Raw genomic sequence first — 24,888 nt, 5'->3', positions numbered from 1 at the left:
ACCATCTAGAATAGCTTTTCATTTAGTTGTCAAAATATATATTCTCCTAGGTATAGGGTATTTTAAGAGTCCTAATCACATGTTCATACAAATTCAGGCCTAGTCATTACTGTAAACACTTAAGCTATTACACACTCCCATGTTCTTAGAGTAACAAAATATCCCTGGCCAGATATTCAACAGTGATCAAATAATAAAGATATTATATAATTTACAGATAAAACAGTACTGGCATAATTTGTTTATTGTACTGTAAGCATCAGTATATATTAGAGACAAAGAATACATGACTTCCAGGACAATGAAAAAAAAACCTTGAGATTTAAAATTCTGCTCAGTATCAATCATGGAGAACTATAAATTATCTGCTGGAATGCTTTTAGCTCAAAAGCTTGGCTTCTACAGTTACAGAACATTGAAGAATATAAGATGTTCTGGATCCCAAAAGCCACATACCTAAGGTTAAATTGTAAAAGACCCAAAAAACCAAAGTAAAATTTATAAACTTGTTTTCTTCTGAGACAGATTGATCTTATCTCCAAGACTCAGGGCCATTCCCTGTAAGGAAAAGAAAGAAGACATTCATGACACAGTTCAAAGCAACTTTATCTTACCTATATTAAAATGGAAGATCCATGCACAGAAATTTAGTCAAGGAAGTTAGTGGCATAGAAATTAAACTATTTCTAACTGTTCATTTAATTGTCTATATTTATTACATACTTTCTTAGCACTAGATAAAGACTAGATCCATACATAAAGCTGAAACAATGAAGCTTAAATGAGCTAGCAACTGCTAAATTTGTTATCCATACCAAAGGTAGAAGAACAGCAACAACAACAAAAATACATCTTTTGACTTCCCAATTGAAACTATGCTGCCACTGCAGAAATCACAGCTGTTGGCCCAGTTGCTGGAATTCTGCTGTTGAAAGCGTCAGTGCTGATACTAGCATTCAATGCACTACAGCTATAGAAAATAATTTAATCGCACAACTACATTAACATTGCATAGAAACTGAAAAAATGTCAGAAAAAACTGCATTAATAAATCCACGTAATCAAAAGCAGAACGGTTTCAATGAAACCACGCTGGCATATGTAACTGAATGCAGTCTTATATAAAAGTGACAGTGTAAACATACTGGAAACATTAATTTAAACAATTCCAAAATCTTTATACAGTAACATCACACAAACTAAATGATTTCTTTGAATGTAAATATTCGCAGGTATTGATACACTGGGGTTTTCTATTAAACAAATCTTGTACTTTTTTTTTTTAGTTGGAAGGTAGTAGCTCTGAAATCCAAAGCAGACTCACAGATGTATCTACAGAAAATAATCCTACTGAAAAACTTTGGGTTTGTTGTTTTAAAAATAACCAGTGAACAGTAATGACATGCATACCATTTCCTTGGGTGAAACTGAAAAGTGTAACTTCATAGGAAATGGATTATGGAACCCTGGGGAGCACTTGGTCTTTATTTAAAAGCAAATAAAACCTAACATCCCACTTGTAGCACTATAGATAAAACGAGGAAATCTTTGCCCAAAGGCCTATTTTATGATTATGCACTGCGAGATGGAAGAAAAAAACAAAAACCACAACCCAAACCTATTACATGTGTTTAGGGTATGATTACAGCTATTAGAAATACATTCTTTCCTCACAAAACCTGTGTCAGACAGCTTTAAAACAAAGGCTAAAGTTCTTTACTCATCTTCCCCGAAAATTTTCCCATTAACCTAGTACTAGCAACTAACATACACCACTCCAGTACCTAAAAGGGGCCTATAAGAAATCTGGAGAGGGACTTTTTACATGAGCAGGTAGTGATATAAAAAGGGTAATGGCTTTAAAATTAAGACAAATCAGATTTAGATTAGGTATTAGGAAGAAGTTCTTTACTGTGCAGGTGAGAGACTGGCTGCCCAGAGAAGCTGTGCCTGCCCTACCCCTGGCAGCGTTCAAGGCCAGGTTGGATGAGGCTTGGAGCAACCTGGTCTAGTGGAAGGTGTCCCTGCCTACTGCAGGGGAGTTGGAACTAAATGATCTTTAAGGTCCCTTCCAACCCAAACCATTCAGTGAGTCTACCCAGAATTTGCAAATTTTTAGAGTGCTTAATACAATTTCTTGAAAATGACAATGCAAAACAGCACTGTAAATATACACCGTCTTACCTGACTCTTTGCACGGATTCGTATGTGACCAGTGACAGGTGCCTCTGGTCCAAGATGAATTGGCTTTTCAATGCTGACATTTGCAAGTGCATCTTCTCCAAATATGGAACGTGCATAAAGATTGGCCGCCATGAAACCACAATAACCAGAAAGTGCCTATGGAAAGTAGATTTGAACTCTTTAGAAAAGCCAAAATCTTCTAAACACATTTTAATTCATCCTAGGTTAGCTAGGCAGATATCAGTATACAATGTTTAAACTTCACATGCAACATATTGTGAAATGTTAAGAATCATGCGATAGGAAGCAGTGGTGGCCTTTCTATGAAATTAATATGGGAAGATACACAATCCATTCATCAAGCAAAGGTAGGACGGAATTTTATGGTCTGATTTAACAAAGAGCAAAATGGTAAAGCCGCTAAATAGTACTAATAGCTCTACACTTATTTTGGCTACTTTACATATATATTAACTAATAGATATTATACAGGTTCTATCTTGATAGCAAATAGTATTGTATGTATTTTTTGTATATATTTTTTGCTTTTACAACATGTATGTCTTGTATGTATTTTTTGCTTTACAACAAAAAGGCAAAAAAGAGCAAAAGAAATGTAAATTTTGACAGAGGAAGGAAGGAACCTGGAGCTACTGGAAAAACCTTTATAAAAACAGATGGTCCCACCAAATCCATACTACAGCTTAAATACTATGAATTAAATCAGGCATTTTCTAACCGGGCAAGAAATAGCTACTGATTAAGCAACACAAACTTTTGATATTAATTTGCTTTCACTCATTTCAGACCACTGATTTAAAAAATCTGAAGTATATGTACTATTTCACACTGTAAGCAAGTATCTGTTAATAATATTCCTAACAAATGCTAAACAAATTAAACAATAAAGCACACAAACTAAAAAGGGTGTTTAAAAGTCTCCAAGGAAATAGCTCACCTTCTCTGGAGTCAGGCATTTCATATTGGTTGACTTCAGTATGTGCTGTAAGTATTCATTTAGATCAATGATATTTGTATTCACTGTAACCTTCAAGAAGATAAAAAATGGCAATTACTTCAATTAGCAGCTCAGGCATTTCTGAAACTATATCTTCAGGGCTCTATAAAGAAGACTACCGCTACATTTTTCCTTGAGGATTGCCATAATCAGTAAGCTAGCTGCACTTCCCATTATGTGATGGCATCACACAAAGTCTTCACATCCTGCCATCCACTTGTTAAAGAATGAGAATTTCATGTTATTCCCATGGTTTCCAAGATGTATTAGGTGAATGGTACTCTGATGAACATGTAGTCTCCCTACAGCAAATATTGGACTTCTTGACTGAGTACAGTTTACACACTGCCAGAACAAGAAAAAGTGGTTATCTAGTCCAAAAGCTTGCTTTTAACCAGTGAGAGAAATTACTTTAATCTTCCTCTTCTAGAACAAAGCTCTCTGGTCTGCCTTAGCTTTCTCATATTCAATTTTGTGGTCTTGTTTTAACTGCTTTTTACGACATTTTTTAGGAGTAGTTTACAAAGTAATAAGGCTTTACATAACATGAATTAAAATTTATTGTTCATAAGTTTCCTCTTTTTTTAGTTTTAAATCTAGTCTCAAGTGAGTACACTTAAATACTTGTAGCAAACTAGGCTACAGTTTGTGTAAAATATCTCCCATTCTGTTTTAACGTTTCTACTCTAGTCTTAAATTATGCTGCTCTGTTGTACAAAGTATTTCCCTTACAGTTTGACCACCCCCTAATATTAAGAGTACCCACCATTTTGTTGATCTTACATAGCATCTATAACTGTGTGCTACAGCTGTATTGTAAAGTCACGAAACAAAAAACACAATGTAATTCAGAACCAGAGAGGCTTAGCAGTATGAGTAATTCTGCAGTCTCAGCACAAACTTGTACATACTGCTATCTCACCTTTGAGCCAAAATACACAGTAATCACTAGACAATTTGGACGCCTTCCATAAAGGAGGTAAGGCTCAATGCACATACTTCTTTTGTAAAAGAAACCCAAAAAACTAGTTATTGCACCATTAGGCTTGTGAAAGAGGTAAGATAGCAATACAAGAGTAAGTTACTTGAGGCCAAGATACAGTGAGGATGTTGGAAGAGGTCTGTATCCCAAGAGATAATGTTGATACAATGAGCTGATGTAGAACAAGAAGCAGAACTAACAATGAACATCAACATAAACCCAAACAACATACAAAACGTATGTTTTGAAAACTAACTTTGTTTTCCCACTCAAATTCAGCCCACATCTGTCTGAACTCCGCATCCGTACAAGAAGCAGGCTGGATGTAATCCATGATGTCAATGTGAATATCACTGAGAACCACGCAGTTTCTGTCGCTGGCTGCTCCAGAGACATCATACACTGCAATACAAGACACAAACCACTTTAATGCTTAAAAAAGTGAATTTACACTTAATAAGATAGCTCGCTTACCACCTGCCAGTTAAGAACAGTCAACACTTGCTCCACCTCATTGGTGACCTATGTCCTCTTCAAGTGCTTCACCCAGTTGCTACAGAGCTTTGAGTTAAGTGTATTGGCCTTTCAGGCATGGCTGCCTAGCGTATTTCCAATTCAGAGACCAGGGCTCAAGTATCATTCTGACAAGCAATCTAAAGGCAGTATGTTCTACTACATTTAAGTAGAAGCAATATAATTATTAATTTTTTTTATATCAAATAAGCATAAAATATTCATTGTAGACCACTTAATTTCCTCTCCCAGTATGAAGTGTGTTAATTATTTTTTAGCTCAGTTACAAAATGCTACACATTAATGTTAATTTTGCAAAATGAACTGTTTACTTACCAACATTACCAAAAATTATTCCATTTTCTGTTGAAGCCACTTTGACATTAGCTTTAATGTTTGCAAAATCATGTGGAGCAAGTGTCAGAGGAGATGGTTTTTCCACAAGTTTCAAGTCACCTGTGAAAAGAAATTGGGAGATGGGGATCGGGGAACATTAACAGTTAAAAGAATTAACAATTCACAATGAGTTCAGCTTTTGGAACGACATTTTTTTACTTTCTTGCCATTAAGTTCTAGTGTCTACAGAGTTGTGCTAGACACCACCATAAAGGGATCAGCTGATTTGGAATTTTTTTTTTGGTTGGTTGTTTGCTACAGTTTGCTACCTGCAAGACAAAAATCATTTACATTAAAAACTTCAGTTAAAAATACAAGCACATTCACCCAACCCCCACTGAAAACAAATGCAATTACTGACTTAAATGGGCTTCAGATTAAGTCTAGCATTACCTTTCTAACAATTGGGAAATGGTTAATTCTACCTTGTGTTTTAATCACTGACATCATCATAGTTACTAGTCCTGTAGTCAAGTGTCTCAAAACCAAAGTTCAACGTCCAGTATTACACGCACTAAGCTATTTATAAACAGGTCAAGTATCACCCCAGCTTGGAATGTAATTGCTCTCAGGAAACAGCAAGAGATTTATTTTTCTTAATCCTTGAGCAAGAAATTGTAAAAGACTCCTTAGTTCTATTAAGCTGTGCAATTTGAGAACACAGCATGAACAGCATCAGCTCTATACACAGAAGTGATTTCCTGTTGGTTTTTGCAGTATCTCTGAAGACACCAACTGGGAAACACAAAATTCCACTTCACAGAGCTGATAAACAGAAAAATTCAACATATTAATATATTTTTATTTATCTCCATTATTAGTCTGATCAAATGATTTACAGAAGATTAGGAGGAAGTTTACGCCACTCCAGTCATATTTACATCAACTAAAATCATTTAACATGCATTCTCCTAGCATGTTGCAAACATATTTCAACTCTTGACTGCCAAGACAGAGGCCAGCTAATACAAAACTCATTACTGTTCTTGAATTATCTGCTCCAGTCCCTCCTCCAAAAGAAGTTAATGAAGCTGTTGGTACATGGAACGGTTTCAGCTGTGTAAATGCAGTATTTAAGTCCTTTAGGCTGAGTGCAAGAAAAACCTTAGGGTAGATGGCTTTCTCTTGCCTGACATTTGCTCCACACCAGTTTGGATTTTGTCCTCTTGCTCAATGCTAACAGCAGAATAGAGAATAAGTATATTTAAAAAAAAAAAACCCAAACAAAAACAAATAAACAACAACTAAAAAAAAAAGAACCCACAAAAAAAACCCTGCCCATATTTCAGCAAAGAGGGGAAGTGAAATGCTACTTTTCCAGTAGAAAAGAAAAAATACACAAACAAATCACAAAAAACCCAACCAACCAAACCAAAAAAGACAAATAAAACAAAACAAAAAAAACACCAAATTGATTACGGTTTATATCATGAGACAGTATTGTCAATGCCAATGGAAAACAACTCTTCCTGGAATAAAAAAAAACTATTGAAGGCCTTCAAAACCGTCCTTTCAAAATGGCTACTAACTGACATAAACTCATGATTATTTATTTCAGACACTCCTTACAACTGGGTGCCAATGTCCAGCAGCTCACTGCTGCTCAACGGCTGCTTTGTTTCCACCAGCACTCCTTACCTAGTGTGGCTAGTTCTAGCGTGCAGTTCTGCAGAGTGTCACTGGTCTGGTTGACCACAAGCACATCCAGCACAATGTCATATTGATTGACGTGGACATATGCCTCTGCATAGACAGGATCTGAGAAACCTGTCAGTTGAGTAACCTGCGAGAGAAATGAGTTTATGGTACTTCTCTTAAACCAGTTCAAAACATGGAATCATTTCAAACAATAACAAAAAATAAAAATGAAGTGCAATCAAATCCATTACTTTTTAACTTGAGCCTCCAAACCAAGCAGGTGTGCACAGAGCTTTTAATTTCAGACTAATTTACTAGTAAGAAAAAAAATAAAAAGGAAATTGGAAAAAAACCAACACTGAATACAATCACAAGTTTCATCTAGAAAATAGTATCTAAAGAAGTTGTGATAGTTAGGAAACCTAAAGTTCATGCGTAAGTCTTCCAAAGTAAACATCTCACCAATTTATACAGTGACTGTCCATATTATTCAGACAAATAAATTTTAACTGCATCCTTCCTTCATATGTCCTCTTGTGTGCATTCCACAATTATAGTCTTCCCAGATGACATGGTATTCTCAACTGAATACACGTGAGTTCCTAAAACATGGACTGTAATGCCATTTATTCTTAAAAAGATCATCAGCATAAAGAACTGATGACTTAAAATGAACAGGTAACTTCAAACAGTAAAAAGAATTAATCCAGACTTGAAAAGAAAAAAAGTCTGAGGTTTAAAGTCTTGTGAGTTAATTTTTAATCAATGCATTGAAAAATTTACTTTCTTCGGACCTTCTCTGCAGGTCCTGGTAACCAGCAGCAAAAAAAGGTACAAAAATTGAGACAAGGATGGAGTAGGCATAGTAGGATATGGCAAGCAAAGAAAGGCAGATGTTAATCACTTGTGACATCCCTGCTCTCTTCCCTGAGCTTTACTGGACTCTTCAGCCAATAATCTTAATTTCGCCTCCATATCCCATGAACTCAGCACTCTTCAAGTCTCCTCTTTATTCTTCCTCTCCCACAAGAAGAGGGTAACAACTTTAAGCAGAAGGGGTTTTCTTTTTTACCTTATCCTAACCAGGAAATACCTTTCCCATCAACCAGCATAGCCTGGTTCAGCAGTTCCAGCCTGTGATTCCCAAAGCTGATCCAAACAGCACAAGCGTACGTAATGAAAACACCGACTTCACCTTATTAAGTTTGGATGCAAGAGGATCAGCAGCCTCTTTCCTCTGTGTGTTTCCCATTGCAGCAAGAAGGCTAAGCTGAAACTGGTCTTCTTTTGAGCTCATTTCATTTTTAGCAGTAAGCTGCATGAAGGAAATGGGATCATCTGGCTGAACCGTCACATTCCTCTTCTCAGATTCTTTCTGCAGGAAGAGAGATACCCAAGAATTCAGTATGAATTCCATCCCTTAGCACAGAAACACAGTCAAATAATGTCAAATGGTGACATTTCTGGGACCAGCTTAGATGTTAACATCCATAAAAAAAGAAATACAAACATAGAAAGTGTTTCTGGTTACACGCTCATAGCGGCTCACCTTCTGAGAAAGTTTCTCCTCCTCTAGCTTGGCTGACAGCATATGAGAGAGGGACTGCCTGCATTCTTTGTTGAAAATATCATTCATGAGAGGAGAACATTCTGATAAAACTTTCAGGCACAGGGAAATACGATCCACATCATCATCTGTAATTGGCTTCTTGGGAAGAGAAGACTTTCCCAAATGGAGAATAGTGGCCATCAGCAGCATAGCTTCAGCAATAAAGGACTGAGAAGGAGGACAAATGGAAGAGAATGGAAGGAGGTTATTGCATTTTATATAGCTTTACAGAAATGTTTATTTCTTATTTACAGAAAGGTGCACAATTAATAAAATCATTAAATATATTATCAGATTACTTATTTTTTTTTTACTACTTGCTATCTAGAAACCAAGCAGCATGATTTGTAGACTCTCTAAATAGTAGACTCTCTACATAGAGCGGCTGGAAAGCAGTAGACCCTCTTCATGACCCAAAATTTCATCATTTTCCAATCATGTAACTGGCACTTCACTTTGGACTTAACACATTTTGCATCTGTTTAAAAGAAAAGAGGCAACAACCAGATGGTCTGCAACTAAAGTGAAAACACAGAATAAATGACTTACATTTTGTTTCTTCTTTTCCTGAACTAAAGATACATATCGTAAAGCAATCTTAGTTAAAGTTGTAGCAAGGGAAGCTGCAACAAAGAAATCACCATCGAGCAGGAATCCTCGTAATGGAGGTCTGCAAAGACAAATAATAACCATAAAAATAGCTCTGGATGATAGTCTTCACCCTACTTATTTTAGAATCGTAGAATAGTTAGGGTTGGAAAGAACCTTAAGATCATTAAGTTTCAACCCCCCTGCCATTGGCAGGGATGCCTCACACTAAACCATGTCGCCCAAGGCCTCATCCAACCTGGCCTTGAACACTCCCAGGGAGGGAGCATTCACAGCTTCCCTGGAGAACCCATTCCAGTGCCTCACCACCCTAACAGTAAACAACTTCTTTCCTTATATCCAATCAAACTTCCCCTGTCTAAGTTCTAACAAGTTACCCCTTGTCCTGTCACTACAGTCCCTAATGAAGACTCCCTCCTCAACATCCATATAGCCCCCCTTCAGATATTGGAAGGCTGCTATGAGGTCCCCACGCAGCCTTCTCTTCTCCAGGATGAGCAGCCCCAACTTCCTCAGCCTATCTTCATACGAGAGGTGCTCCAGTCCCCTGATCATCCTCCTGGCCCTCCTCTGGACTTGTTCCAACAGTTCCATGTCCTTTTTATGTTGAGGACACCAGAACTGCACACAATACTCCAGGTGAGGTCTCACAAGAGCAGAGTAGAGGGGCAGGATCAGCTCCTTCGACCTGCTGGTCACACTCCTTTTGATGCAGCCCAGGATACGGTTGGCTTTCTGGGCTGCGAGCGCACACTGAAGCTGGCTCATGTTCATTTTCTCATCAACCAGCACGCCCAAGTCCTTCTCTGCAGGGCTGCTCTGAATCTCTTCTTTGCCCAACCTGTAGCTGTGCCTGGCATTGCTCCAACCCAGGTGTAGGACCTTGCACTTGGCATGGTTAAACTTCATAAGGTTGGCATCAGCCCACCTTACAAGCGTGTCAAGGTCCCTCTGGATGGCATTCCTTCCCTCCAGCATATCAACCGAACCACACAGCTTGGTATCATCGTCAAACTTGCTGAGGGGGCTCTCAATCCCACTGTCCATGTCACTGACAAAGATGTTGAACAAGACCGGTCCCAACACCGATCCCTGAGGGACACCACTCGTTACCGGTCTCCAGCTGGACATTGAGCCATTGACCACAACTCTTTGTGTGCAGCCATCCAGCCAGTTCTTTATCCACCGAGTGGTCCATCCATCAAATTGATGTCTCTCCAATTTAGAGAGAAGGATGTCATGTGGGACAGTGTCAAATGCTTTGCACAAGTCCAGGTAGATGACATCAACTGCTCTACCCCTGTCCATCAGTTCCGTAGCCCCATCATAGAAGGCCACCACATTGGTCAGGCAGGATTTCCCCTTAGTGAAGCCATGCTGGCTGTCACCAAGCACCTTGTTGTTTTTCATCTGCCTTAACATGCCTTCCAGGAGAATCTGCTCCAAATTTTGCCAGGCACAGAGGTGAGACTGACTGGTCTGTAGTTCCCTGGGTCATCCATTTCCCCCTCTTGAAAATGGGGGTTATATTTCCCTTTTTCCAGTCGTCGGGAACTTCACCTGACTGCCATGATCTTTCAAATATGATGGACAGTGGATCAGCAACTTCATTCGCCAGCTCCTTCAGGACCCATGGATGGATTCCATCAGGTCTCATGGACTTGTGCACATTCAGGTTCTTCAGATGGTCTCAGATCAGATCCTCTCCTACAGTGGGCCCAAGGTCTTCATTCTCACGGTCCCTGCATCTGCCTTCCAAGTCTTAGGTGTTGTGGTCAGAGCATTTGCCAGTGAAAACTGAGGCAAAAAGTCATTAAGAACCTCAGCCTTCTCCAAATCCAATCCATTTTCCTACCTTAACATCCATACTGCATAAACGAAACAAGTTTGAACAGTCTCAGAAAGTCTTTTTTGCCCCTCCTCCAGAAGGAATTTTCCAGATACATTCACAAGTCACACAGCCACTTCTACACAGAATAGGGGTGAAGTGAAAAGTGTAATGTATAACAATTTCATTGTAGCTCTGAGATCATAATGACTAGTCAAGATGAAGTAGTTCACTTGCAGTAATTAAGGAAACAGAGCAATTGTTCTAGCTACCAATAAACTATATCATGTCTTAAATAGTGTGTTACTAAGGAAAAAAGGGTTTTAATCTAAAGGCAACATCTTCGCATTCAATTAAAATTATGATGGACTTTGTACATAAACTATAAAGAATAAACTATGAAATCTTAAATACAATACCTGTCTTCTTCCTTTTTGGCAGGTCGGGAACTACTGAGAGCACTCTGTGTTGCGTAAGTGCCCATCTCTGTCACCAGTTTTTGGGCTGGACCCACAGACACCTCTTCTTCAGGTTTTAGCTCACCAGTTTCTTTCTTGATTTCAGATTCTACAATTGGGATCTAGAGATGAACATGAAACAACTGTTACAACTAAAATACAAAATATTTTTGCTCTAAAGATGGTTTCAGTAAAATTTATCTGCATTGTTAAGGCTTTTATAGATAAAAGGTCACTTACAGTTTAATAGTCTTAAAAGAATTTGAAGAGAAAGGCAGATGTTGAAATATACACAGAAGGCTCCTACACATGCAACAAAGCTCCCATCTTGGATCTCAGAACCCAGACTTAAAGCACTATTCCTTTGTCAGTGCATACAAATGAGTTGCATTTAAAGCTGCCAGAATTTTCTGAAACAAGGAGCTTCTCTTCTCTCAGTAAACGCTAGCTACAGGTAAGCTACTTAAAAAAATTAATAGTGAATGCAAAACCTTAATTTTTACAGATTTCTTGTGCACACACCATTATGTATCGCAAGTGCTCAAAACCCTGTCACATCTTGAGCTTTTAAAAATGTTTTTTTCTTGGAATACACACTGCACAACATTAAGAAAAAACACCACGTGTAACAAAGTAAATGCACCTCTCCAAGTGATCTGCGAACTTCTGTCATTACACTTTGTATATCTTCCTTTGTGCTGCAATACTCTCCAAGGATCCACAGAGCTCCCCGATAAATCCTAAAACAAGAACAGTAACGTAAGTCATGCTTTCATGATATGCTCAAACTACCATCAAGGGAAGTGGTTTCTGGTCAGGTGGTAAAGGCCAGTCCTGACAAGTTCAGAAGCACATGACTGATAAAAAGCAAGTTTGATCAAAAGCAATCATCCTTTCAGCCTTAGTAAACTGAGTAGTAATGAACAAGTGCATCAAGTGACAAATTCTCTCCTACAAATTTATTCTCATCTGTGCTAATCTTAGTAACTATTGAATGCAGAATCAATCAAGGTATGTGAATCAAGTCAGATCTAACTTCTCCAGTTAACTAAGACAAACTACTTTTTCCTTCATGCAGGAGAAAATAAAAACCAAGAAATAAGTGAAGATTAGGGGGAAAACTGGCAAAGCTTCTATTTTTTTCTCCCACTTAATTAGGCAACAATGGAGATAGGATTCAGAATTTCCTGTGTATTGGAAAAATGGCAGAGTGCTGTGTTCATACAGAGAAGTTCTCATATGACTTAATCTTTACAGATCCATCAGAAAACCAAATTTTATAGTCCTGCAAGGTACCAAAGAAGTTCTGCAGATTGCAAAGCCCAGTCTACATTAAATTTTCTAACAGATGTACAGGAAGTATCTACACTTGCCTACAAGTGCAATTTCCTGCCACACTAATCCCTTAATAACTCTATTTTAGCAAATACACCACCTGAAAGTTGGCTTTCAGCAACTCTACTATCTTTCAGCAAATGGAAATATAATTATCAATCGCATCATAAAATTAAAAAGAAGTAGTATTTTTTGCATTCAATGCAATAAATGCCCGATATATCTGTTGTACAAGTAGGCAAGAAGGAAGCTGTACCTAGAAATCATCAACCCCCAAAATATCTCAGCTTCAGTTATTCTTCTTTGTGTGTGGGTTGCAAGGATTTTGGTACATATTTAATGACAATATATATTCAATATAAGTGTGCTACAGGGTGCTCTGATGTCTGTTTGATACATATTTTGGACTCACTTGACAGATTTTATAGCATGAAAGACTTCAAGCATCTTCTCAACAATAAGAGGTCTGAGGTTATCAAATCTCTGGATCGCTTCCCGCACAAACTCCAAGACATCAGCAGCTGCTGCTTCATTGTTATCACTAAGGAACTCCATCAGCTAGCACAAAAAGAGTGAACATGAGCACAGACAACAGCACAGCTAAGTTTATACCACAGTATTTTCCTTCTAGATCCAGAAAATTAAAGCTTTATATCTCCCATTAAACAAAGCTGAAGTCAAACATCCTTAAGTACATTCCAAACAACTTCCAATTATCATAATCCCCAAATTGTTTTTTCTAATGATATGAATTACTGCACTTTTAAGTAAAGGTACTCTTCGGCTTGTGTTCTTGAAAAATATTTCAACATAAAGTCTCAGAAGATAACACTACAGCATTAAAAGTCCTGTATTTCTTTATGGATTAAAAATAGTATTGCTTTGTGTGAGGCTACTATTAGAAACACCTCAGTTTCAGTTATTCTTTGAGGTTTTGGGTATAGCTAGATAAATTTAATGACAATATAATTAAACATTCGCATACCACTGGAATAACATTTGCAGCCATATCTGGAAACCGAACGCTGCAGGAATGGAGTGTACGAACAAGCAGCTGCCTATACTTGTCTGTATCTTCATGCTCTGTCACATTATTAGTTTTAATCACTTCCTTCTTCAGAACAATCACAAGCTGCAGAAAAGATCAAGTAAAATTGAAGACAGTCCCATATTTTTTCAAAGACTAAAAACCCAGTATAATGAAACAGAAGTAACACATATTTTACCTCCTCCACATTTCTTGAAGAGACGAGGTCCAGAGCCAGTTGAAGGGTTTTTTTGCGCACCTCTAGATCTGGGGTACTCAACACCCTCAGGATGTCCATAACTAGATCCTGAAACAGTAACCAAATTGTAACTACTCTGTTACTTTAAATAACTTCCTTCATACAATTCTAATTTTCAGTCCTGATTTTCAAAGCCGTTCCAGATACGTAATATATCATCTTCTGACTAACAAGCAAGGTATACTAAGCATTAGGCACTTCACAGCGTTCATTTAACACATTCTACAGTTACATACAAGTCTTACCCTGCAAGCTACACCATTAAGGCTCACAATCAAGACAGCATTTGCCATTGTTAATTGTTACAGGGACAATAAAAGAATCAAGTCATAAACATAAAAATCCATCCAATATGTTTTTACCAAAACCATATTAACAGAAGATTTAAACTTTAGAAGTACATTTTGCCATACATCACAACACCCAGAAGTTTTCATTTAGGAAAGAAAAGCATTTAATAAGCTTAGAGGAAAAGAGCTCACATACCTGTAACACTCGTTCATGTGAGGGATGCTCCTTTAATTCAATCAACCGATCCAAAACAATTAGTTTCACATTATTATCACTTTCTTTAATAATCAAATCTATGTAGCATTGGGCCGCTGCCTAAAATTAAAAGGATCAAAACATTTTTTAAGTTATCAAGAGGAGAAACTAGCAAGTTTCCAAGAGAAATTCAGGAAAAAGACACCCTCTACACTGCTATTAAAGCAACTGCTTGAAGTGTTGGCACAGAAATGAACTTGAGAACAGACTTCAAAACTTCCCGGTCCACTGCAAACACCGATTCCACCACCACATTACAAAAAGTACACAGGAAGGCTCACAATGGCATCAGCTCACAATACACAAGACTTGGTTTCAAATTCAAAGAAAGCAATAAAGAGACAAATTTCCTGCCATGCTTTGGGTCATCTCTTAAGTACAGAGCAGGGCATGAAAACTAATATAAAACAGTTGCCACTTTTAGCCTATCTAGGCGTTGGTTTAATGACAGCTTCTATACAATATTCCTGCCCAATAAAAAGGACCATGCAAAAGTGAGAATGTTGGAATTAATAATCCTCCTTTTCAAATTACTATTTACAATGCTCTTAGTATAGGGAAAAAAAAAAAAAAAGAAAAAGGTCTAATTTTTAGACCTTCATGTTTTATTTTTGAAATTTTATACAAGTTCAAAATTTCTGTGTGATCTCAAATAACTACCTGTACCAACATAAATCTAAGAAAGCAAGGTCAGTCAGTAATCAATACAAATCTTCATTGCTTTGTGCTTCCACCCTGCTCTGGAAAGAGTGATGTTTATGAGTAAGGAAAGCCATTCGGTATCAGCAAATCTTCAGCTTCAGTCTGCCTTGCTAAGTATGCCAAGAAGACTACAGGTTAGTTCCACCTGTTTGCAAGTGTACACCACTGTACAACAGTTTGCACAGTATTCAAGCTTGTTCTTTACCAAAGTGACACAATCTGAAGGTCTGACAAATATAGTCTCAGTCTCCTTTTGTGACCAATTTTAAGAGGTATCTTAAGATAGCATTTCACATGTGAAGTGTTCAATACCCATATTACTAAAGCATTCACTCTTTCACAGTATCAACATACAACATATGGTATTCATTCCAGTGCACTAAAAGCTACTGAAAGATCTGAAAATATTATTTTTATACCTTGATTGCTGTTGGTGCACTGGAGAGTGTAACAAGAGTACCTGCAGCTTCATACTTCACTGCGGGACTCGATGATTGCAGCAAGTTGTAGATGCAGCGAATAAATCGAGCTCTCTCTGATGGATTTGCATGACAGACCTACATGAGAACAATACATAGGTGGCACATAAGGAAACAAGAAAAAAGCAACTGTACAGATTAACTGTTCCATTATCTTACAACAGGGTGAAAATTAAGCAAAAGGTGAGAACCTTTTCTGGGGATAGGAAATTGCAAAAATATAATTACAAAAGCTATTAAGAAGCTTATTATTGATGGTCTGTGCAATGCTACAAAGTCTTAAAATCATAGACCAAAAGGAAGGGCATAGCCTGCACTAGTTTCTGTAACAGCTGCCCTGCTCATGTCCAAGAAGAACAGTCTGATAATATACAGCCAACATGAGAGCAAATCAGGTGAGACACTGTTCTATACCGTGCACACTTGAGCAGTTTATTGTTTCAAGAGACAAAACTTATTTAGCTTTACTAAACAATGACATACTCCCGACATGGACTACATCTAGCCATAATGACTTTTCCAGCAATGTTCTATCCCTTTTAAAAAGCAGTCTAAGAATTTAACGGGTATAGTTATTTTAAACATTCCACAACATTTCCGTTTTACCTTATAAATTAGTTCAACAATAACCAATTGCAGTATGTCACCAAATGTCTGGACTTGGTCAATACAGGTACTCAAATAATCCAAGGCTCGATCCTATACAAATAAAAGACAAATTATTCTAAAATATTCTGAGTAATAAAAGACAAATTATTCTAAAATATTCTGAGTAATAAAAGACAAATTATTCTAAACTATTCCGAGTTTCCTCACAGAGCTATATTTTAAATCAAAACATTTTAAAAATCAAAATACAAACCAACATATACTCACCCCTTCAATATGACATTTAAAGCGATTTACGAAAACATTGTAAACCTGAAGAGCAAATTAATCCACTCTGTCTATAGGTGGCAAAAAGACAGACAAAACTAACAGTAATAGGGCACACAGGGCAATTGCTTGTAGAGCAAATAACCCAGAACACTAAATAGGAATTGCTGTTTCTTTCTCATGTGATTACAAAAGCCATAAAACAGTAGGTAATGGAGCACTTTTCACAGTCTGGTTCAGCTCACTTGGCAAAACAAATTGCAGTTGTCAGCACCAACACGTTTGTTCGCCCAATACAGTAATTCTCCTTTCAAATTAAGACAGCACAAAGACTTACTTTAACTTTTTCAGTTACCGAAAATCCCACAAATAGGTTAACAGTACCATAGTCGGGTTTTTATGAACACAAATAGTTTATACTACCAACAAAATACAGGCTGATTACCAAGCACGTTCTGAAGTATTTAAACCAAAAGAGTTTGAGGATGTGTCCCTACCTGATCTGCATGAATTAGCATCATAAATGCATTTCTTTTGCAGCTTGCATCTTTCTCATTCACCAAGAAATCATGAATCAGTTCAGGAGCATCTGGTATAAGATGTTCAAAATTTCTTAAAAAAAAAAAAAAAAAAAAAAGAGAAAAGATTTACTATTAGGGAGCAGAACCCATGGCTTAAAGGCATACCCTAATGACAAGCGCTTAAAGAAAGTCAGGAAGTGTGAAACTGTGATACATAGCTTTTGTGTAGCTACGTGAAACTGAACAGACTCAAGGAGCTTTACACTGTTTGTTATCAAGACAGCTAAGACATTACCCCAGCAGTGATTTCCATTTAATAGTAACAGTCACACTGTTCAGGTAACAACTGCAATAATGTTTAGTATGTAACTGCGGCACATGAAGAATGTCTCACTTCAAGTAGATTTATATATGCATATTCTTGCAAGGATTTTTCTATATTAATGATTGTGGTCAGTGGATCCTAGGAATTATGTTTATATCATTAAGAAAGGCTTTTTTCCATACAAATTAACCTGCAATATAAGGACCTCAGTCATACTTGAGAAAGCAACTTTTTCCAAACAAGTCCATTGGATAAGGAGAAAAAGCAAGCAAACTGAAAAAAATAAAACAAAACAAAAACCACCAAACCAAAAAAAACAACAAAACACTAAAACACCAAACACCACACCCGGTGACTGATAAGCATTTATGAGATTTCAACAACTATCCAGGTCACTGAAGCTAGACTTGGTCTTCTGCATCCATGACTTCACATGGTTTCTGGCATTTACCTATAAATCGTGTAAATAGCAAGAACTGCATTTCTGCGCACGTAGCTGTGGCGGTGTTCTAGACACGCACGAATGGCAGGCATCAAAGGCTCCAACAGTTCTGCTTCTTTCAGCTTACAAAGGAAACGGAGAGTAGAGCCTCGGATAAACTCATTTGGGTGCTGAAGATCCTAAAATCAACAAGAAACATACTTGAAATGCCAGACTGTTCAAATTGTTAAGCTCAGATGAATGCACTTGCTAGCCTTCCCCACACTCAGCCTTCCCATAGTACAAGTTACCAACATTCGCGACACCTTATCATCTGTCTTCTCATGAAATATCTTCTTAAAACACTGCTGCCTCACAATATGTAAAACCATGTATTTTCTTGTGGCAAACTTACAAGACTATGGAATTCTTCCTGCACTCTATATGTTTTCCCCTGATTACTACAGCTGTGAAAGCTCACCCCGCAGGCATTCCTGCACACTGGATACTAACCTCTAGTGTATATTAGTCCATCTGCTTCTAACCCATTCCAAAAGAAGCTGAAGGGCCTTATCTTTGTGAAGGAGTGTCCCAAACATACCAGTATGAACTTATTCCAAAAAGTGTCCTTTTATGACCCATGGCTTGTCCCAGGATACTATGAAGATGTGTCCTGGGTTCAGCAGCAGCAGTCATTTTTCTCCTTCTTAGTAGCTGGTGCAGTGCTGTGTTCTGACTTTCAGCCTGGGAACAGCGCTGATAACACCGATGTTTTTAGTTGCTGCTCAGTAATGTTTACTCTGACCAAGGACTGTCTGAGTCTCAGGCTCTGCCAGGGAGGAGGGGAAGCCGGGAGGAAGCAGAGACAGGACACCTGACCCAAACTAACCAAAGAGGTATTCCATACCACAGCACATCATGCCCACTATATAAACTGGGGGCAGTTACCCAGAAAGGCTGGATCACTGCTCGGTTGGGCTGGGTGTTGGTCAGCGGGTGGCGAGCGGCTGTATTCTCCCCCCTTCTTATTTCCCTTATCATTACGGTTATTGGTGGTAGCAGCAGTGGTTTGTGTTATACCTTAGTTACTGAGCTGTTCTTATCTCAACCCGTGGGAGTTACATTCTTTCAATTCTCCTCCCCATCTCTCCAGGAGCAGGAGGAGGAAGGGCAGGGGGGTACTGACCGAGTGGCTGTGTGGTTCTGAGTTACTGACTGGGGTTAAACCATGACAAGATGGTAATTAGGTTACCCCTCATCTTTGAGGTTCACTGACTTGGAAATTAAGAGCACTAATTTTTTGTTACAATTTTTGTTTTGTTTTTGTAATAGTAAAAGCACACATGAAAAAACCTTGATAGTAGGTATGCTGGTTATCTACAATTATCCACTAAGACATAACAATTAGGAAGAAAATGCTGAGCATAAACCATTTTCTATTTCTTAAATAGCACAAAATTATATAGTTTCTATAAAGATCCAGTATAGGAACATAAGCAATGAAATAAGCAATCGGGTACCTTCCTGTAAGCATCACACACAAGAATCATTTCTTGCAAAAGCCTGCCATCTGGAGTGGTCTTTGGCACTATCTCCCAAAAAACAAGCAGCAGTTTTTTGATGGTATGATCTTGGAGAGGCAGTACAAAACGTATAATGGTCATCAGAAGCCCAGGGAGTTTTTCACCATTCAGAATCATAATGATTACTTTCTTCAAGGCCTCCGTCTTCAACTTGACATCTCCTTTTTCTAGAGGAGGAAAAAAATTAAATCAGGAGAGTTAACATGTCACAGTTTAATAGCAATACTGATCTTCAGTGTCAGGAAAGACAAACCCCTTCTGAAGGGGAGTTTTCACACCCTTACTTCTATTAAAATTATAAAGAGGAAGCAAGAGATATTTAAATAATGAGAATGGAGTCCATTCTAGGATTCACATATTGGGATTTTCCAAGTTCAATGAATTTCATGGCTGTTTCAATGCTTAAATTTAAACAGCCTTTTATACTAGGATACTACAATGACCTCTGATGTCATATATATAATAAATACTAACACTGACATTTCTGCCTGCAAAATACAGCTGTGCATTGAACAAGTGGTAAGTCAACTTGTTGCTTATCATTACTTAAATCTGCCTTAGCCCAAATAGGTATTATCTCAAACAGAAAGACAGAATAAGATTTCAAATGTTTGCACCGAGGGAAAACCAAACAAACCACAAAACTAAAACACATCAGATAAATAACATGAAGTTCCTAAAAACAAAAACAGAGGAATATATACATTAAACAAAAAAAAAAAAAAGGCAAACAGAACAAAATAAACATGAAATTCACTTGTTTGAGTTTAAAAAATGTAAACAGTGCTCTAGAAAAGGCACAATGAGAGAATGTGAGAATAATTCAGGTAAGAAGGAGTATCCTTCAAATTTTTGTCCATTACTTGCCTAGGTCATTCTTTAAGCTGATTTCAGAAGGTGGTTCTGAATCCATGGGAACATTGATTAACGTGTAACACACATTCTCTGCAGCAGTCATGGTTCTTGGTTACAGAAGTTTTCTCAATGGAAGACTTATTTTGACACAAATAACAAACAACCTAAAAAAGAAGCAAACAAAGCCATCCCAAAGTTAACAGGTTTTATTAACAGACACACAAAAATGTTTTTGCAGCCCACTTAATGATTTGAAGGAACTGCTGGGTTTCTCAAGAAGCCACATTCAAAAGCCTTCTCAATTTTCTGTTACACAAAAATCTTGTTAATATCAAACAATGAAGAGTGTGACATTTCCTAAAGGAAAAAGGTAATGAAAGAAAACTTTTCAATACTTACAGCACAGTCAGAGACAACACATGTAGCTGACTGCAGCTGAACAGATGCAGCAGCTTTTCCTTTATCTACTCTCCCCCTCATTCTGGCTATATATTCCCACTACTTTCCCTGTAGGCTGTGCCTCTCCACAAGAACTGGCAAAAGCTGCAAAATCAGCTAAGAAACAAAGAAAAAACACACTCCCAGCCTCCTTCCTCCCCCCCAAAAAAGGAATACTTTACTTGTTTAACAAATTGAATCAGCTTATAAAGGAAGCTTTGAAGATGAGCACAAGATCCAACAGAGCAGAAGCCAAGGATGGGAGAAAAGTCAACATGGTGGAGAGGGAAGCAGCACTGCCCTTCTACGTGCCAAGACAAGGATCAGCTCAACTCTACTGTCCAACTGCTCCTCTAGACACTACTGAGAACAGTAAGCATTTTTATGGTGACAAAGTATGAGACGTTACAAACCTATCAAAGCTGCCGTGTGGCTGATAGTTCAGGTAACAGAATTGGCAATTACACTCAGCCCTCATTCTCATGTTTGTTTCTTCCATATATAACAGACATCTAGGATTAAATCAATTTTTTTATTACATTTCTTTTGTAAAAAAAAAAATCCTAAAGTTTGAGTTTGCTCAATTAAAATTATGATACCATACTGCCAAGAAGAGTACAGAAAACTGATACTTTATTAAATGTGCAAATTTGTGTTTTCCTGTAGAAAAAGTGTCAAGAAATTTACAAAAAAGTTACTTTATTGCTGTTAATTTTCTGGGACTCTTAGAATGAATTTAACAAATCATTAAAACAAGAAAGATGTCTTCTTACTTTAAATTATGATACTAGACAGCAGCCAATTATTCATAGAATCATAGAATCAATGAGGTTGGAAAAGACCTTTAAGATCATCAAGTCCAGCCTTAACTCCAGGACTGCCCAGGCCATCACTAAGGGCCTCAGCTACACTGGTTTTGAACACTTCCAAGGACAGCGATTCCACAGCTTCCCTGGGCAGCCTGTTCCAATACCTGATTACTCTCTTGGTGAAGAAATTTCTCCTAATATCCAGTCTAAACCTCCCTTGGCTCAGCTTGAGGTCATTATCTCTTGTCCTATTGTGTAAAAGCATGCATGGTTTATATAATTAATATGACTAACAACACAGCCAACAGAACTGAACAAAATTATCCCCAGCAAAGGTTGTGATGTACGTAAAGGTGAGAACACTGAACTCCGGAACTCTCCAACTCAAGGCTATGCTTTCACTGCACATCATTTGTCTGCTAAGTTCAATGGTCCTGAGCAGGGCCATACCTGCCTGACATAAAGCATTCAGTAACATACCAGTTCAAGAAGTCATTGTCTGGGGACACCAGCTTCCACCTCAAAACACTTCTTTAACCTGTGTAGACAACTTTTAAGATACAAACACTGTAAACTCTCCACTCCCTACCTTTTTTTTGAAGCAGTAAGGAAAACAAAATCCGACAGACGAACAAATGCCCATTCCCAGCCTGGTTAAAAGCACTGCCCCACAAACAGCTCTGAGGAAGGAGAGGGAAAGTGAGACAGAGTTGCAGCATTTGAATGAACACTTGAGGACCTACACAACCTGGTACTGGGTATAAAGTCTGTTTTCTCATCATACGGGCACATAGAGAACCTCAGGCAGAACAGAGAGCAGGCAAGTTGTGCTAACTTGGGCCATAGACTCTACACAGCAAAACAACACAACTAAAATATCACCACAACAACTACCCCAAAGTTCTTGCAATACAATTAAAAAGCCCCGAAGCAATCCACAACCTAAATACAACACCTCCTTTCTGTTATGAATTCTGTATTTTTAAAGACTAGATCCTTCAAGCTGTTGCTTACCAGTATCTACAGAAAGGATTCCTGCTCATTCTTAGAAATATAAGAGCTTTCTTGCCTCAGCAGCAGCATTTTGCATGCTTTTTCCATACTGCTACCCCCAGCTCCTGCCCCAAAGTCTTGCAGCTAGCACCTTCATCTCTAATGATGACTCACACAGGACATAACGCAGATCATTGCAAAAAGTAGACCAGGTAGTTTTTTTTGTATACAGATATCAGCTGCAGAAATCCTCTCCAAAATCCCAGCTGAAAAGGTCTCTGAAGCATGAAAACGTGAGTGTGTTTTAGGCTCGGAAGAGCAGCAGTGAAAAACAACTCCACACAAATGCTGAGCTGGGAGACTTGGCAGGAAGAAGCACCACCGAGTCTTCCTCCTTGCACGGTGCCAGCCCCGAAACCACGGTTTCTCTCTTACAGAGAATCCCCAGACACAGAAGTACGTGCTGCTTCTCCAGCAACAAAACTTCCGAGTTATTTGTAGAAGGAAATTCAAAGTTACTCAGGAGGACACAAAGCCTCGCCTGCTACACCCAGGGGAGCCTTATGAATGGGGATACCTTACAAACCAACCGCCTGAAAAAGCAGCATTTCATTGATGCACCACCTACAATATATGAACGTTTATTACAATAAAGCGCTTATTAAAAAATCCCCAGTAAACTTATCGCTAGCTTGGCGACATTTCCCTTAGCTTTCCGGGCGAATATTTTTTGCTCAAAACGCGTAGCGTTTTTAGCTATGAGCTAAAACATTTCATGCTGCCGTTTGCCTGCCACCGCCCTGAGGAAATTCAGCGGCCTATCACACCACAGCCCCACGTCCCCTGTCCATGGCGCCGGGGGCTCCCCTCAGGGGGAACCCCCACGAAGATGCCGCCGGGGCAGTGAGGCCTCGGGCCTGCGGGCCCCATGGGGCGGCGACACCGCCATGGCTCACTGCTCGCCATGCATCGCACGGCCCCGCTGCTCTTCAGGCGCAAGGCTCCCTACCCGGAGGTGAAGCGGCCCGGCCCGGTCGACTCAGGCCCGGTGCGGAGCTCTGCCCGCGGCGCTCCCGCTCCGGCGATAGCTGACGTGGAGCCACTCCTTCCGAGGCCACATCGATAGTACGGCGGCCCCAGCGGGACACGCCTCTCGCCCGTACGGCACCGCGAAAGGGGCGGGGCCTCCGGCGGAGGCCCCGCCCCTTTCGCGGTGCCGTACGGGCAGGGAAGAGGTGGACGCCGGACGGCCACGAAGGCGGGAGGCGGGGCTTCCGCCTCTAACGTCACGCTTACGTTGCGGGGCGGCAGGGCGGGTTTTTCCCTCGTGCGGGGAGGGATGCGAGAAACGCACACACTGAGGGATGGACAAATAAATACAGATAAATTGGGGGGGAATAAATGCGGAGAAAATTAATAGTTTAGTTATTTCCACTAATGGGGAAAAATAAAAATAAGGGGGGAAATACATAGCAAAATAATAAACAAATAGAAAAATAACAGCAGGAAAATATAAAAGGGGAAAGTAATAGTAAGATATCTAATGCTTAAAACCCAATCTACAGCCTGTTTTAAAGCCTGTTCAAAACAGGACCGTGCTTTATTAATAAACACAAGGTGTGAGTGCTAGGTGTTTGGGTTGCACGTTTTCATTTGGCGTTTTTGTTTGGGTTTGGGGTTTTATACACTACATTGAGCAGGTGATCAGGTTCCTGTGCAGGTCCACCCCAAAAACTTGTTTACCCTTTTCAATGTGTTCGTGAGGGAGAATAACTAAAACAGGATGAACCAACATGGAAACTGGGAAAAAAAAAGCCACAAACTGAACTCTTTTTGCTTAAAATACAGCTTCATACCCATTTTGCACTTCGGAAGCACCAACTCACTGAGCTTCCCTGGCAGCTGTCCTTAAAGAAGCCACTGTTAGTCCCAAATCTGCATCCCAGCGGGCAGTGGGTGCCCCTCAGTCAGACCATGCCGAACACGCTGAGGGAATCTGGCTTATTCCACAGCACTGCAGGGGCTCCACAGGTCAGGGAACCTGTGATAGCATTTTGGGTGCTTCACTCCTTACTCCAGTTTAGGCCATCAGTGAGCTAGAAGGCCCCTCCTTACCCACGCCTGGCTGATGGCTCTAAAGAAACCAAGTGATACAATTCAGCTGCAAACAGGCTGGGGTTTACTCAAGCAGAGAACTAAAAAAAACCCAAACACAAGCTGGTTGGCAGCTTTCAGCTCCTTCAGCCTGCAACATTTCTAGTAAATACCCATCACCAGAAGTGTCTTTTCAAGTTGAGTCTGAGATGATGACAAGACAACATGGGGAAACACGCTGCATCCTAGCTGTTCCATGACCATTGTGTAGTTTTGTAGGCATTTTAAAGTCCTCTCAGTTCTACAAAGCACCATGTTTATACACAGTAAGTAAATGCTCACTCTGACAAATGATCGAATACATGATGACGCCTTGATATGACAGAGTAC

General features: G+C 39.0%; 1 protein-coding gene across 2 annotated transcripts; it reads right to left on the bottom strand.

The window, feature by feature from the left end:
• Positions 1–226: 226 nt before the first annotated feature.
• Positions 227–23,544, bottom strand: COPB1 (COPI coat complex subunit beta 1). 2 transcript variants are annotated; one of them, XM_065682960.1, is made up of 23 exons: positions 23,414–23,544; positions 21,016–21,114; positions 20,177–20,328; positions 19,247–19,476; positions 17,757–17,926; positions 16,957–17,071; positions 16,190–16,282; positions 15,524–15,661; positions 14,343–14,462; positions 13,797–13,904; positions 13,556–13,702; positions 12,983–13,128; positions 11,879–11,975; positions 11,197–11,357; positions 8,890–9,010; positions 8,281–8,508; positions 7,927–8,106; positions 6,732–6,876; positions 5,034–5,153; positions 4,441–4,586; positions 3,143–3,232; positions 2,185–2,340; positions 227–558 (listed from the first exon to the last, which is right to left on the bottom strand). In XM_065682960.1, exons 3-23 carry the CDS (start codon positions 20,265–20,267, stop codon positions 499–501), a joined length of 2,862 nt encoding a protein of 953 aa, XP_065539032.1. In that variant the 5' UTR covers positions 20,268–20,328; positions 21,016–21,114; positions 23,414–23,544; the 3' UTR covers positions 227–498. The 2 variants fall into 2 exon arrangements, with proteins under 2 accessions (XP_065539032.1, XP_065539031.1); XM_065682959.1 differs by lacking the exon at positions 21,016–21,114.
• Positions 23,545–24,888: the final 1,344 nt, after the last annotated feature.

The sequence above is a fragment of the Lathamus discolor genome, chromosome 6, assembly GCF_037157495.1.
Source record: "Lathamus discolor isolate bLatDis1 chromosome 6, bLatDis1.hap1, whole genome shotgun sequence".
Classification (NCBI taxonomy): domain Eukaryota; kingdom Metazoa; phylum Chordata; class Aves; order Psittaciformes; family Psittacidae; genus Lathamus; species Lathamus discolor.
This window is presented reverse-complemented; position numbering and strand designations above follow the sequence as displayed.

Bases quoted from the DNA above. Each gene is read 5' to 3' on its own strand.
- COPB1 (XM_065682960.1), bottom strand. From the start codon at position 20,267: ATGACTGCTGCAGAGAATGTGTGTTACACGTTAATCAATGTTCCCATG. The intron at 17,927-19,246 runs GTACCCGATTGC...TGTTGATTTTAG, and splicing joins TGTGTGATGCTTACAGGAAG to GATCTTCAGCACCCAAATGA. The intron at 14,463-15,523 runs GTATAAAAATAA...TTTTAATTTTAG, and splicing joins GTGCACCAACAGCAATCAAG to GCAGCGGCCCAATGCTACAT.